This window comes from Salvelinus namaycush, chromosome 8, assembly GCF_016432855.1.
Source record: "Salvelinus namaycush isolate Seneca chromosome 8, SaNama_1.0, whole genome shotgun sequence".
Taxonomy (NCBI): Eukaryota; Metazoa; Chordata; class Actinopteri; order Salmoniformes; family Salmonidae; genus Salvelinus; species Salvelinus namaycush.
This window is the reverse complement of record NC_052314.1, coordinates 8,168,105-8,183,021: the sequence shown is the minus strand read 5'-3', so window position 1 is coordinate 8,183,021 and position 14,917 is coordinate 8,168,105. Positions and strand designations below refer to the sequence as shown.

Here is a 14,917-nt window from a genome sequence, read left to right as displayed (position 1 = left end):
ATGTGTATAAGATGTATAAATTGAAGGTAAAAACAGAAATGTTTATCAGTTTACTCCAATTGGGGGATCGGTGGTAGGGTTTGCGGGGAATAATAATAAAGGTATACTCTTTAAAAAAGTATGTATGTCTATGTAGGTATGTGTATGTATATATGTGTATATGTATGCATACGTGAATGGATATATATATTTACCCCAAAAAATATGGGGGATTGGAAATGATGCAGACAATTACATTGGAAGCAACATTCTTTCCGCAATATTAAGCTGATCCACCCCCCAAAAAAAAAATAATAAATAAATATAAAAAATATATAATAAAAAAACACACTGTACATCTGGCGACAGTGTCAGCGTGCATTGCACCCGGCCCACCACAGGAGTTGCTAGTGCGCGATGGGACAAGAACATCCCTGCCGGCCAAACCCTTTCCTAACCCGGACAACGCTGGGCCAATTGTACGCCACCTCATGGGTCTCCCGGTTGCAGCCAGCTGCAACAGAGCCTGGACTCGAACCAGGATCTCTAGTGACACAGCTAGCATTGCGATGCAGTGCTTTAGACCACTGTACCACTCGGGAGGCCAGTCCATATATTTTAGTTACTATCTGTTCCAAGCCACTGAGAAAACATAGAGATTACCTCCCGAGTGGCGCAGCGATCTAAGGCGTCACTACAGACCCGGAATCGATCCTGGGCTGTTTCACAACCGGCCGTGATCGGGAGTCCCCTAGGGCCGCACAAAATTGGTCCAGCGTCATTCGAAGTTAGGGGAGCGTTTGGCCAGGGTAGGCCGTCATTGTAAATAAGAATTGGTTCTTAACTTACTTGCCTAGCCTAATAAAAGTTTAAAAAAAGTTTAATTAATGTACAAGATTAAAACAATGCATTTTAATGGATGAAATCTTTGAAGATCAAATCAGTCAGAAAAAAACATTTGTAAAGACAAACAGAGCAGAATGAATCATCATATCTGGGGACCATCACCACCAGCATGAGTAGAATATATGTGGACCCCACTACAGTTTAACCAGCTCAGCTATAGACTACACCAGCATGACTAGTATCTATATGGACCCCACTACAGTTTAACCAGCTCAGCAGTACCAGAGAAAAGACAATCAACAGAAAACCCAGGATAGAGTGGCTGAGTGAATGTGGTCTGGACTCTGTGGAGGAGGGTCATGGTGTCATAGACGCTGTAGAAGGACAGAGTACCTGCCTTGTGATCCAGGTACACTCCTACTCTGGAGGCTTGAGGGCCTGGCACTTTCGTCCTAACACTATTGTGTCTGAACCAAAAACCATCACCATAGTAGTGTAAACTCCAGGACTTGTCATTGAGTCCAAATGTATTACTTCTCCCTGTTCTGCTGATGTCTTTATATGAGACTGCTGTAATAACACACAGCCCACTCCACTCCACCTCCCAGTAACAGCGTCCAGACAGACCCTCTCTACACAGCACCATCAAGTCGTTTGTGAATCTGTCTGGATGATCAGGATATGGTTGGACTTGGCCTGTATAGGTCACCTTTCTATTCCATTCAGACAGAGAGAGACGTGTGTGTGCTGTGTTTGGGTCCAGTGTGAGCTGACAGGAATCTGGGAGAAGAGCAGAGCAGAGACCAATGAGGGGAGTTAGAACAATAAGTTAAGTCAGATACTGTATCTACCCTGTCTTTGATTAGAACACAGCAGAGATCAAATCAGAGAAATATGAGGAGTCGGATAGATACCCAGTCTTTGATTAGATCTACTATTGCTATATATTTCTAGAGGGATTGTTAGGAGTGTCAGTAAAAAGAGACTGTTAGTTACTTCACAATAAAGAGACTCACATTGTAACAACTGTTCTCTGGTCTTGGGCTCTGGAGGCAGTACAACATCCACTATATTCACTACAGACACACGACAGAGAGAGGGAATGTTATCATCATACCCTATTCAAGGTTCCTTAACAGCTTCTACCCCCAAGCTATAAGAAAGCTGAACAATTAATCAAATGGCAAGCCAGACAGATTTCCTCAAATAAATTGTACCCTCGCACATTGACTCGGTACAGGTACCCCCTGTATATAGCCTCGGTATTGCTATTTTATTGTGTTTTTTTATTTTATTTTTTAAATTAATTTTATTTTGTAAATATTTTCTTAACTCAATTTCTTCAATGGCATTGTTGGTTAAGGGTCTGTAAGTCAGCATTTCACATTAAGGTCTACACCTGTTGTATTCGGAGCATGTGATAAATGGCTGTAGGACCTTTTGTTGGTCTACAGTTTGAATTTACATGACTTAATAATGTTGTCGAATTTCAACACACCTGTAGTGGAGATCTTGGTCCATTCTCCTTTAAGGAAGTCTTCTACTTTCTCTCTCAATTCAGACACAGTCTTACTCACATCTCCAAAGTACTGAAGGGGACGGACAACGATGCTGGGTAAGTCTGAAGATACACTGATACTGGAGAGAGACTGATAACTCTGGAGAGAGAGAGACAAAGGGAGAGACAGAGATAGAGACAGAGAGTGAGAGAGTGAGAGAGAAATGAGAACCAGTACATAATGATTTAGAGTTTAATATTAAGTTTTAAATTCAATCACATGTAACAAGACAGTTTAGTTACCTGGAGGAAATGGATGTGATCCTCTGTGTGTGAGAGCTGCTTCAGCTCAGTGCTTCTCTTCCTCAGCTCAGCTATCTCCTGCTTCAGTTGCTCCAGGAGTCCTTCAGCTTGACTCACATACGCCTTCTCTTGGGCTCTGATCAGCTCTTTCACCTTAGAGCGCCTTCTCTCAATGGAGCGGATCAGCTCAGTAAAGATCTGATCACTGTCATCCACTGCTGCCTGTGCAGAACGCTGTTAAGAGAGAGAGAGAGAGAAAGAGTAAGAGGGAGAGAGAGAAAGATAGAAGGAAAGAGAGAAAGAGAGCAAGACAGAAAGAGAACTTGAGACTGACTTGTCTTAATTTAATGAGCCATCCTCATTACACTAACCTCCCCATACAAACACATTGCGTGCCACCACAACCTCCACACAACCACATTATACAGTACCCAACACCACAGTACAATACACCATCCAGCACCACATTCCAACCGTACATCCAACCCCTCCTCTCCAGCCGTACAGACATTTATAATGGTGTTCTTTCTTCACTGGTTGCCCTTTTTTTCTGGCAACTGGTCACAAATATTGCTGCTGTGCTGGCACACTGTGGTATTTCACCCAGTAGATATGGGAGTTTATCAAAATGGTGTATGTTTTCGAATTCTTTGTGGATCTGTGCAATCTTAGGGAAATATGTGTCTCAAATATGGTCATACATTTGGAAGGAGATTTGGGGCATTGTGCACATTGCCTGTCTTCTCTTGAGAGCCAGGTCTGCCTACGGCGGCCTTTCTCAAAAGCAAGGATATGCTCACCGAGTCTGTACATAGTCAAAGCTTTCCTTAAGTTTGGGTCAGTCATATTTGTCAGGTATTCTGCCACTGTGTACTCTCTGTCTAGGGACAAACAGCATTCTAGTTTGCTGTTTTTTTGTTGATTCTTTCCAATGTGTTAAGTAATTATCTTTTTGTTTTCTCATGATTATTATAATAAAAAAAAATATATATTCTACATTTAAGGGTGAATCAGCTTAATATTGCGGAAAAATTGTTGCTTCCATCAATGTAATTGTCTGCATCACTTCCAATCCCCCATATATTTATCCATATACATACCCATATATACATATATATATATATAGACACATACTTTTTTTTTTAGAATATACCTTTATTGTTCCCTGCAAACCCGACCACCCTTCCCCCAATTGGAGTAAACTAATAAACAATAACACGTAGGCTTCTACCTTCGGTTTATACATATTATACACATTTTACAAACAAAATCTATTTTACAATAGTTATATTTTATGTTTTTAGTCCTTCCACTATTTCTGATGTCCATCCTGCTTGATTTCTATTTGTAACTGTGCTATTTAACAAAATTTCAGAACCTACAGTTGAAGTCGGAAGTTTACATAGACCTTAGCCAAATACACTTAAACTATGTATTTCACAATTCCTTGACATTTAATCCTAGTAAAAATTCCCTGTCTTAGGTCAGTTAGGATCACCACTTTATTTTAAGAATGTGAAATGTCAGAATAATAGTAGAGAGAATGATTTATTTAATCTTTTATTTCTTTCATCACATTCCCAGTGGGTCAGAAGTTTACATACATTCAATTAGTATTTGGTAGCATTGTCTTTAAATTGTTTAACTTGGATCAAACATTTCAGGTAGCCTTCCACAAGCTTCCCACAATAAGTTGGGTGAATTTTGGCCCATTCCTCCTGACAGAGCTGGTGTTACTGACTCGGGTTTGTAGGCCTCCTTACTCGCAAACGCGTTTTCAGTTCTGCCCACAAATTTTCTATAGGACTGAGGTCAGGGCTTTGTGATGGCCACTCCAATACCATGACTTTGTTGTCCTTAAGCCACTTGCCCCACAACTTTGGAAGTATGCTTGGGGTCACTCTCCATTTGGAAGAACCATTTGCAATCAAGCTTCAACTTCCTGACTGATGTCTTGAGATGTTGCTTCAATATATCCACATAATTTTCTTCCCTCATGATGCCATCTATTTTGTGAAGTGCACTAGTCCCTCCTGCAGCAAAGCACTCCCACAACATGATGCTGCCAACCCTGTGCTTCACGGTTGGGATGGTGTTCTTCGGCTTGCAAGCCTCCCCCATTTTCCTCCAAACATAACGATGGTCATTATGGCCAAACAGTTCTATTTTTGTTAAATTCAGAACAGAGGACATTTCTCCAAAAAGTACAATATTTTTCTTCATTTGCAGTTGGAAACCGTAGTCTGGCTTTTTTATGGCGGTTTTGGAGCAGTGGCTTCTTCCTTGCTGAGCGGCCTTTCAGGTTATGTCGATATAGGACTCGTTTCACTGTGGATATAGATACTTTTGTACCTGTTGCCTCCAGCATCTTCACAAGGTCCTTTGCTGTTGTTCTGGCATTGATTTGCACTTTTCGCACCAAAGTACGTTCATCTCTAGGAGACAGAACGCGTCTCCTTCCTGAGCGGTATGACGGCTGTGTGGTTCCATGGTGTTTATACTTGCGTACTACTGTTTGTACAGATGAACGTGGTACCTTCAGGTGTTAGGAAATTGCTCCCAGGGATGAACCAGACTTGTGGAGGTCTACAATTTTTTTCTGAGGTCTTGGCTGATTTCTTTTGATTTTCCCATGATGTCAAGCAAAGAGGCATTGAGTTTGAAGGTAGTCCTTGAAATACATCCACAGGTACACCTCCAATTGACTCAAATTATGTCAATTAGCCTATCAGAAGCTTCTAAAGCTATGACATCATTTTCTGGAATTTTACAAGCTGTTTAAAGGCACAGTCAACTTAGTGTATGTAATCTTCTGACCCACTGGAATTGTGATACAGTGAATTATAAGTGAAATAATCTGTCTATGAACAATTGTTGGAAAAATGACTTGTGTCATGCACAAAGTAGATGTCCTAACCGACTTGCCAAAACTATAGTTTGTTAACAAGAAATTTGTGGAGTGGTTGAAAAACGAGTTTTAATGACTCCAGCCTAAGTGTATGTAAACTTCCGACTTCAACTGTATAGTCGTGGCCAAAAGTTTTGAGAATGACACAAATATACATTTTCACAAAGTCTGCTGCCTCAGTTTGTATGAAGGCAATTTGCATATACTCCAGAATGTTATGAAGACTGATCAAATTAATTGCAATTAATTGCAAGTCCCTCTTTGCCATGCAAAATTAACTGAATCCCCAAGAAACATTTCCACTGCATTTCAGCCCTGCCACAAAAGGACCAGCTGACATCATGTCAGTGATTCTCTCGTTAACACAGGTGTGAGTGTTGACTAGGACAAGGCTGGAGATCAATCTGTCATGCTGATTGAGTTCGAAAAACAGACTGGAAGCTTCAAAAGGAGGGTGGTGCTTGGAATCATTGTTCTTCCTCTGTCAGCCATGGTTACCTGCAAGGAAACAAGTGCCGTCATCATTGCTTTGCACAAAAAGGGCTTCACAGGCAAGGATATTGCTGCCAGTAAGATTGCACCTAAATCAACCGTTTATCGGATCATCAAAAACTTCAAGGAGAGCGGTTCAATTGTTGTGAAGAAGGCTTCAGGACACCCAAGAAAGTCCAGCAAGCGCCAGGACCGTCTCCTAAAGATGATTCAGCTGCGGGATCAGGGCACCACCAGTACAGAGCTTGCTCAGGAATGGCAGCAGGCAGGTGTGAGTGCATCTGCACGCACAGTGAGGCGAAGACTTTTGGAGGATGGCCTGGTGTCAAGAAGGGCAGCAAAGAAGCCACTTCTCTCCAGGAAAAACATCAAGGACAGACTGATATTCTGCAAAAGGTACAGGGATTGGACTGCTGAGGACTGGGGTAAAGTCATTTTCTCTGATGAATCCCCTTTACGAATGTTTGGGGCATTCGGAAAAAAGCTTGTCCGGAGAAGACAAGGTGAGAAAGCTCAGAAGACAAGGTGAGAAAGCCATCAGTCCTGTGTCATGCCGACAGTAAAGCATCCTGAGACCATTCATGTGTGGTGTTGCTTCTCAGCCAAGGGAGTGGGCTCACTCACAATTTTGCCTAAGAACACAGCCATGAATAAAGAATGGTACCAACACATCCTTCGAGAGCAACTTCACCCAACCATCCAGGAACAGTTTGGTGACGAACAATGCCTTTTCCAGCATGATGGAGCACCTTGCCATAAGGCAAAAGTGATAACTAAGTGGCTCGGGGAACAAAACATCGATATTTTGGGTCCATGTCCAGGAAACTCCCCAGACCTTAATCCCATTGAGAACTTGTGGTCAATCCTCAAGAGGCGGGTGGACAAACAAAAACCCACAAAGTCTGACAAACTCCAAGCATTGATTATGCAAGAATGGGCTGCCATCAGTCAGGATGTGGCCCAGAAGTTAATTGACAGCATGCCAGGGCGGATTGCAGAGGTCTTGAAAAAGAAGGGTTAACACTGCAAATATTAACTCTTTGCATCAACTTAATGTAATTGTCAATAAAACCTTTGACACTTATGAAATGCTTGTAATTATACTTCAGTATTCCATAGTAACATATGACAAAAATATCTAAAGACACTGAAGCAGCAAACTTTGTGAAAATTTATATTTGTGTCATTCTCAAAACTTTTGGCCACGACTGTATATACATTGTACAGACCCCGTATGTTTTAAATTGGTTATCTTGTAATTAGTCCCACCCTTCAGCTCCATTCAACCCTTCCCATCTATCTCTTAACACCATCCATTTCGGATTTCTATTTGCCATATATTTTTCAACTGTGCTGTGATGCTTCACAAAAGTACTGAACCTTTCTATTCTCATAGCTTCTACAGATTGTAAATTAAAGAAACATTTTTGCTAAAATAATTATTATATTATTGATTGATTGACTATGACTTTTCAAAACACCCGGTATTGCTATCTGCAGCATTAGTTCTAGGCAAATGTTGCAATTCTTCAGCCATTCCTGGACCTTTGACCAAAAACAAACTACATATGGACAATACCAAAATAAATGATCTAATGACTCTGCCTCCTCACAGCAAAATCTGCAGAGCTGGGAAGATTGTATCCCCCATATATATATATATATATATATATATATATATATATATATATAACATTCTATTGGTTGCAAGAATTTTGTATAATAATTTAGAATTTAGAATTTTTGAATCCGTCGTTGTTTTGCGTGTCAATTCATAAACCATGTGCCATGGAATGGGTACATCCAAAATCTCTTCCCAACTATTTAGCATATTTAAATGGCACAGCTGTCAAGTTTTTGGTCCTTAAATGAAATTGGTATATGTTTTTATTTATCACAATTTTCTTTAACCATTTATGTTCTTTAATATAGGGCCGACAGACAAGTTCCTTACTTTTTCCCTCTTCTACTTGCCTCTTCCATTTTTGTGGTAATGCTGCAATTAGTTGGTTGTAATTTTGGGTAGAGCAGAGACGTCCATATGTGTGTGTTAGCTGCATGTGTGACATAACTCCACCAGTCCTATTTATGAAATAATTTGCAAAAATTATACTTTTTTTTTTTTTTATCGAAAAATACGTTTTTTTTATCACTTAGTATATTTGAGTTTAACCACAATATTTGTTGTATTATTTGTTCTGTCTTTTCAGGTGGATTCAACTGAAATTGCAACCAATTTTCCAAGGCTTGTTTAAAAATAACTATATTTTGGAGATTATTTCATTTTCAAACAACCGAAAGTGAGCAGTTGTAATCTGAATAAAGGGAAAAAGGCCATTCTTGAACATGGGGTGAGACATTCCTAACAATTTACTAGAGAACCAGTTTGGATTTAAGTATAACTTTGTGATATGACTAAAGAGTTAATCAGGGTGATTTTTCCACAAATAGACAGGTATGTTCCTTTCCATGGTAACAAGTTCTTATCTATTTAGCTAACTTTCTATAAAGATTTATTAGAGTGAGATCATTTCTTTCTTTCGGGATATGTATACCGAGTATGTCCACATCCCCGTCAGACAATATTATTGGTAAATTACACAGTAATGTAAAAGTTGCATTTTTAGTGATCCAATACGTAATATAGAACACTTATCATAATTTTAATACAGAGAGGTTAGCAAAAGTATCTCGATCCTCTATGAGGCTGTGGAGGGATTCTAATTGTGGTTTTAGAAGAAAACTTGAATTACCAGCGTACAATGACAGCTTAGTTTTTAAGCCATGGATTTCTAATCCCTTAATATATAGACCTTGATGGTCTGTTTGGACAATTTGCACATTTGGATCAAAAGTACTGTTAATTAATATCATCACCCATTTTTTAATTTCTTTGCCCATGGGAGAAATATTTTTCGCCCATCCAGTCCCTTTTCCACAAAACTTCATCTAAAATTGTTGAATGAGTTTCCTGTAAACAATATATATTATATTCCTTCTCTTTTAGCCAGGTAAATACTGATCGTCTTTTCTTATTATCTGCTAGCCATTACAATTATAACTGGCTATACTTATTTCACCACTTACCATAATGAGACACAAGTTTCAATTATTTTTATCAAAATATATGTTTGTAAACGTTCCATTAAAAAGTAACATGATGATTGAGTGTCTATATAGCTGTACCATGATATTTGCATTGCTACTAAGTAAACCTCCAATTGGTCCCCACCATTCCACCCGCTAAAAGCCCTCCTCATCCCGAGTTGGGTTGTCATCCCAATGCCCGGCAGACCACCCCCGACCCCCTGTATCCCATAGCCCTGGAGAGACAGGGATCCATCCTTCGAAAAGAGCACACAGTGCCACTCACAAAACAGAAGTAGATCAACCGCCAAATGCATTTCTATCGCCCTCACCTCGATTTGTATTATATATAGCCATTAAAAAATTATACATATATTTAAAAAATCCTGTTTATCTTATTTTCCATAATTAGCTATTTATTTGTAGTAATGTAGGCAATTTATGCAAAGGATTTTTACCTCTCACTAGTCTCGCCATTACCAAAATTACATTATTACAAGCAATTATTATATTATGAAACAATTATTGTGAATCATCCTATAATGTCCCAAACATCTTTTATGCCCTCGCAACAGTTGTGGTAAACACACACACCCACACACTCATACACACTTAACCCCTTTCCCCCACAACAACCACAGACTCACATTCCCAACAGTTGCACCATCCCAGAGCCCAACTCAAGAAAAGTCCTGATTTACGAATGCATATACAGTTGCAGCTGTATGAGAAGGCCTGCAAAACTGTGAAAAAATGGGCAGAAATGGGGAGATTTTATTTTAACTATTGTCACGCCCTAGATGATGGAGGTCACCCACAACATGGTCCCCCGTATTGACCATATTCTCAAGCATCTCCGCGCAGTCAGACCTTTGATTTTATGCCACCAGGGCCACAATAATATACCCCCTCTCTGAATGTCCAAGTGTGACCCACTCCCCCTGCGTTACTGCAGCTAGTGTTGCCAGCACTGCCACTGCCTGGGTGGGGGCACCCCACCGGAATCCCCACCGGCTAGGTGCAAGCTCGTCAAAGTACTCATTAGCAGCTTTGAGAATTTCCTTGTATATTATATGCTCTCCCTTTAGGGGCTTTGCCTTTGCAGGACCAACCCTGCCAAGCAGGCTCAGAATCTTGAGGGGGCAGTGCTGCTCTAGGTCTCTGAACACATTTTGGCTGCACACAGACCGTTTAGAGCAGTCGTATAAAACAGTTAGGGTCATTCAGGTGGGTGTCTAGGGTATAGGGTTGTGGACCGTTCCATCAATATAGGAACATAAATAAATAAATTAGATGTATAATTTATTTTAAAAATGTAGTTCCCCATGATGGGACAATAAATACATTAACTGTATAATTTATTTTAAAACGCTGTTCCACCATGATAGGACAATAAATAAATAAATAAGATGTATAATTCATTATAAAACGTATATCCTCATCTGAACAACATTGAAAGCTCTCTCACAACCCCTGCTCACAGCAATACATTGGTTCTGGGAAATGCAACCATTTCCTTTCTCACTCAATGCCACACTTTCCCAAACTCCAAAAAACACACACACACACCATCCACTCATACTGTGCCTTCGGTTTACTGAGTTTTTATCTTCACCATGTTGAATTAGTGGTTTTGTGTTCCAATCAGTTATATTTGAAGATATTTTTTGTTGTATTATTACAATCCATAACCGGGCTAGAATTGTGTGTTTCATTATTTGCCTCCTCTATGAGTAATTTTTAAAATAGCCATGGAGTAGTCTTTGTGTCTCTGAACAACTGGTTATCAATATATAGTTTATCGACGACGAGAGCTACTCGTTTCCCTTTCAATCTATTTTCCTTGAAAATTGGATACAGAAATTTACGCCGTTCTTCAATTTCCTTCGGGAACTGGTCGTTCATGCCAATTTTTGTGCCAGCAAGTCTTTTACCCAGGATTTTAAACATTATTTTATCTTTAAAGAAAGCAAATTTGGCAACGATTGGGCGTTAATACCTCTGCCCTCTCTGTCTGAAGCGGTGTACACGTTCGAGTTGGATTTTGTCGATAGCTTCGCGTGGAATCTGAAGCGCTGTAAGGAGGAACTCTCTAACTACAGATTCAGGAACTTCTCCTTCTTTCTCTTGGATACCTTCTCTCTCATGGATATCTTCTCTCTCGTGGATCTAGTCTCTATGTCTCAGAATGGTGTTCTCCTTTTTAAGTCCATTAACTTCAGTTTCAATCTTATTGACTGTCCCTTTTAGCTTGTTTGTGTCTTTCTCCAATGTCGCAGCTTTTCATCACTCATCTCGAGGCTTGCCTTCAACTCTTTAATATCCTTACCGACTAGTTCAAGTATACCCAGTTTATCATTTATTGATTTTAACAGATCGATTTTGACCGTTACCATTCCCGGTGGTGAAAATATTAAATTGTCTGTCTGTAGAAGTGTCACGTTTTCAATTTGAAATGTGTTCTCCTGTTTTACTCTCTGTCTTGTTTGGGTGTTGCTTGTATTCATAATATTTGTTGCTAAATTTCTCTAGTATTAAGATTTGTTTTGTTATCCAGATTGAAGGTTATCACCCACCAGATTGTGTAGTGCTAATATTTAGTCTAACTTACCGATATTGTGAGCCCAGACCTCACAACCATAAAGGGCAATGACTGATTCAAGTATTTTTTACCAGATCCTAATTAGTATGTTGAATGTTATGTTCCTTTTGATGGCATAGAAGGCCCTTCTTACCTTGTCTCTCAGATCGTTCACAGCTTTGTGGAAGTTACCTGTGGAGCTGATGCTTAGGCCAAGGTACGTATGGTTTTTTGTGCACTCTGAGGTAACGTTGTCTAGATAGAATTTGTATTTGTAGTCCTGGCAACTGGACATTTTTTGGAACACCATTATTTTTGTCTTACTGAGATTCACTGTCAGAGGCCGGGTCTGACAGAATCTGTGTAGAAAATCTAGGTGCTGCTGTAGGCCCTCCTTGGTTGGGGACAGAAGCACCAGATCATCAGCAAACAGTAGACATTTGACTTCAGATTCTAGTAGGGTGAGGCCAGGTGCTGCAGGCTGTTCTAGTGTCTTTGCCAATTTTATAATATATGTTGTGGAAGGTGGGGCTTAAGCTGCATCCCTGTCTCACCCCACGGCCATGTGGAAAGAAATGTGTGCGTTTTTGGTATTTTAACCGCACAATTGTTGTTTGTGTACATGGATTTTATATTATCATTTGTTTTTTCCCCCACCACATTCCATCAGTTGGTATAGCAGACCCTCATGTCAAATTGAGTCGGAAGCTTTTTTGTAATCAACAAAGCATGAGAAGAATCTGCCTTTGTTTTGGTTTGTTTTTTTGTCAATTAGGGTGTGCATGGTGAGTACGTGGTCTGTCTTGAATATGTGGTCTGACTGGAGGAGAGAAGTGAAATGGTGTGTCTCCTCTGGTCAACAATACTCACCTTGAGAGAATCCACAGCCTGTTGGAGCTTCTTCAGCTCCTTCTCTCTTTCCTGTAATCTCTGCTGGACCTTCTGCAGACTCATCCCCAGCTGCCTCTGTGGAGAATCACTCTTCAATGAGCTATCAAGCTTTATTTGTCCAGTAGATCAATAGTATAGTAATGTGACATAGGGCCCATAGAGAGGAAGGTCTACAATCTTGAGGAAGTCCCTTGGCAATATGATATTATGTTGCTATGTGAATGATTATAGTTTTACAGTAGACCTACATGTATCAAGGAGGCTAGACTGAACTTTGGACTCAAAAAAGTGCATTAAGAATGATAACAGTTTGACTTTAGAAAATGGTGATATATTTGGAGAATCTAGGTTAAGAAAATATATATGCCCAAGGTTTATATTCATATTTCTCTGTCGTTTGAATGATCTCATATCCAAACAGTCTTACTGTATCTTTAATTCTTTGTTTATCTGACTGTCACCAACAAGATGTTCTGGTCTTACCTGTTTCTCAGTCCTCTCTGCTGCAGCTGACACTGTATCATGGCCTTGATGTTCATCCATTGCACACAGATAACAGATACACTGCTCATCAGTACGACAGAAAACCTCCAGCAGTTTGTCATGGTGAGAGCAGATCTTCTCATGTAGTTGTCCGGTGGCTTTGACCAGCTTGTGCTTCTTGAAAGCAGGAGATTCATAGTGAGGTTGGAGGTGAGTCTTACAGTAAGAGGCCAGACACACCAGACAGGACGTGAGGGCTTTCTGCTTTTTGATCCCAGTGCAGAAATCACACGCCACATCTCCAGGTCCAGCATAGCACAGAGCAGGAGGGGGAGCAGCCTGGAGTCCTGTCTTCTTCAGTTTCTCCACCACTTCAGCCAGCACGATGTTTCTCTTCAGAACAGGCCTTGGTATAAAGGTCTGTCTGCACTGGGGACACCTGTAGACACCTTTCAGATCATCCTGATCCCAGCTTTCTTTTATACAGCCCATACAGTAACTGTGTCCACAGGCAGTAGTGACCGGATCCTTCAGTAGATCCAGACAGACGGCGCAACAGAACAATTCCTGATTCTCTGCCATGTTCGTGCTCTCTCTCGTAGGTTAAGCAATGGCAGTGTCATAGATTACTTTCGGTTCAGTGTCAAATATTACTTTCTGTTTCATTGAGCTCTACACCAGAGGACAGGGAGTGGCTTCCTACTTGACTGTGTTCGATGTATCTACAGGGGGTGTGGTTTCTTTAAAAAAGAAGTGTAACAGAGTGTTGGGTAATAGGCAGAGGGGGTTATTATTTATGTATTTGAAATACGTATTTTAATTACTTCTGAGTATTTTGTCATTTGAATTATACTGGGCTGAACTACACTACACTCCATTGCGTTTTGTATTTTCAAAATACTAAATACTTTACTATACCATTTTTTTAATGGTGCACACTTTGCAATGTTATAAGAAGTCTGATAGCACTATGGTGTGATAAGAGTGTTTTTTAAATTAACTAAACATAAATGTATATGAAAAAATATTGATGAATACTGTGTTGAGGGAAAATGTACTTGATACGATTGTGATATGTTGTCTCACCTAACTGTCTTAAGATGAATGCACTAAGTCTCTCTGGATAAGAGCGTCTGCTAAATGACTAAATTATATATGTAAAAATTAACAATTGCAAAGCACTGCTGAGTATTATTCTAATGAGCTCTGCCCCGAAACAAGGCCAATAATAATACCCAGTGTGCTTTGCAGTTAATTTGGTATGTTCATTTTCACATATACATTTACATTTTAGTCATTTATCTTCTCCAGAGTGACGTGCTCAACTAAGGTAGATAACAACATACAGTATCACTGTCAACAAGCAAGAACAATAGTTTTGTAACAGTTACTAAGAATGTTGTTGCTATTCGGGCCGGCTACTTGCAAAGGTATTTTGTAATTAAATACGTTACAAAATCCAAGTATTTAGTCTTTTATTTTGATACATTGATCTTCATGGTATTTTGTATGTGTATTTAGTAGTTTATTTTGATACATTGATCTTAATGGTATTGTGTATCTGTATTTTGTAATTGTATGTATAATTTTTTCCCATCCCTGGTAGTAGAATACTCTGTTTGCAGGGTGTTTTCAGGGCATCCCCAGGACACTGGAGGCAAAGGACCATTTTAAACAGGAACATGTCCTGGTGTTTTATTGAAAAGAAATGTTTCACAAATCACTTTCAAAATATATATTTTTTTAAATAATAAAATAGCTCTCTCTCCACCGAGCATAATCACTGGGTAATCACTTAAAAACTCAATTTAAAGGGAAAATTTGGAATTTAGGCAATTTACTTCCCCAG

General features: G+C 39.7%; 1 protein-coding gene across 1 annotated transcript; it reads right to left on the bottom strand.

Annotated features, from left to right (window-relative positions):
- Positions 1-606: 606 nt before the first annotated feature.
- LOC120052363 (tripartite motif-containing protein 16-like) lies at positions 607-13,659 on the bottom strand. Its single transcript, XM_038999219.1, has 6 exons — positions 13,069-13,659; positions 12,565-12,660; positions 2,627-2,860; positions 2,324-2,483; positions 1,842-1,901; positions 607-1,605 (listed from the first exon to the last, which is right to left on the bottom strand). Exons 1-6 carry the CDS (start codon positions 13,648-13,650, stop codon positions 1,082-1,084), a joined length of 1,656 nt encoding a protein of 551 aa, XP_038855147.1. The 5' UTR covers positions 13,651-13,659; the 3' UTR covers positions 607-1,081.
- Positions 13,660-14,917: the final 1,258 nt, after the last annotated feature.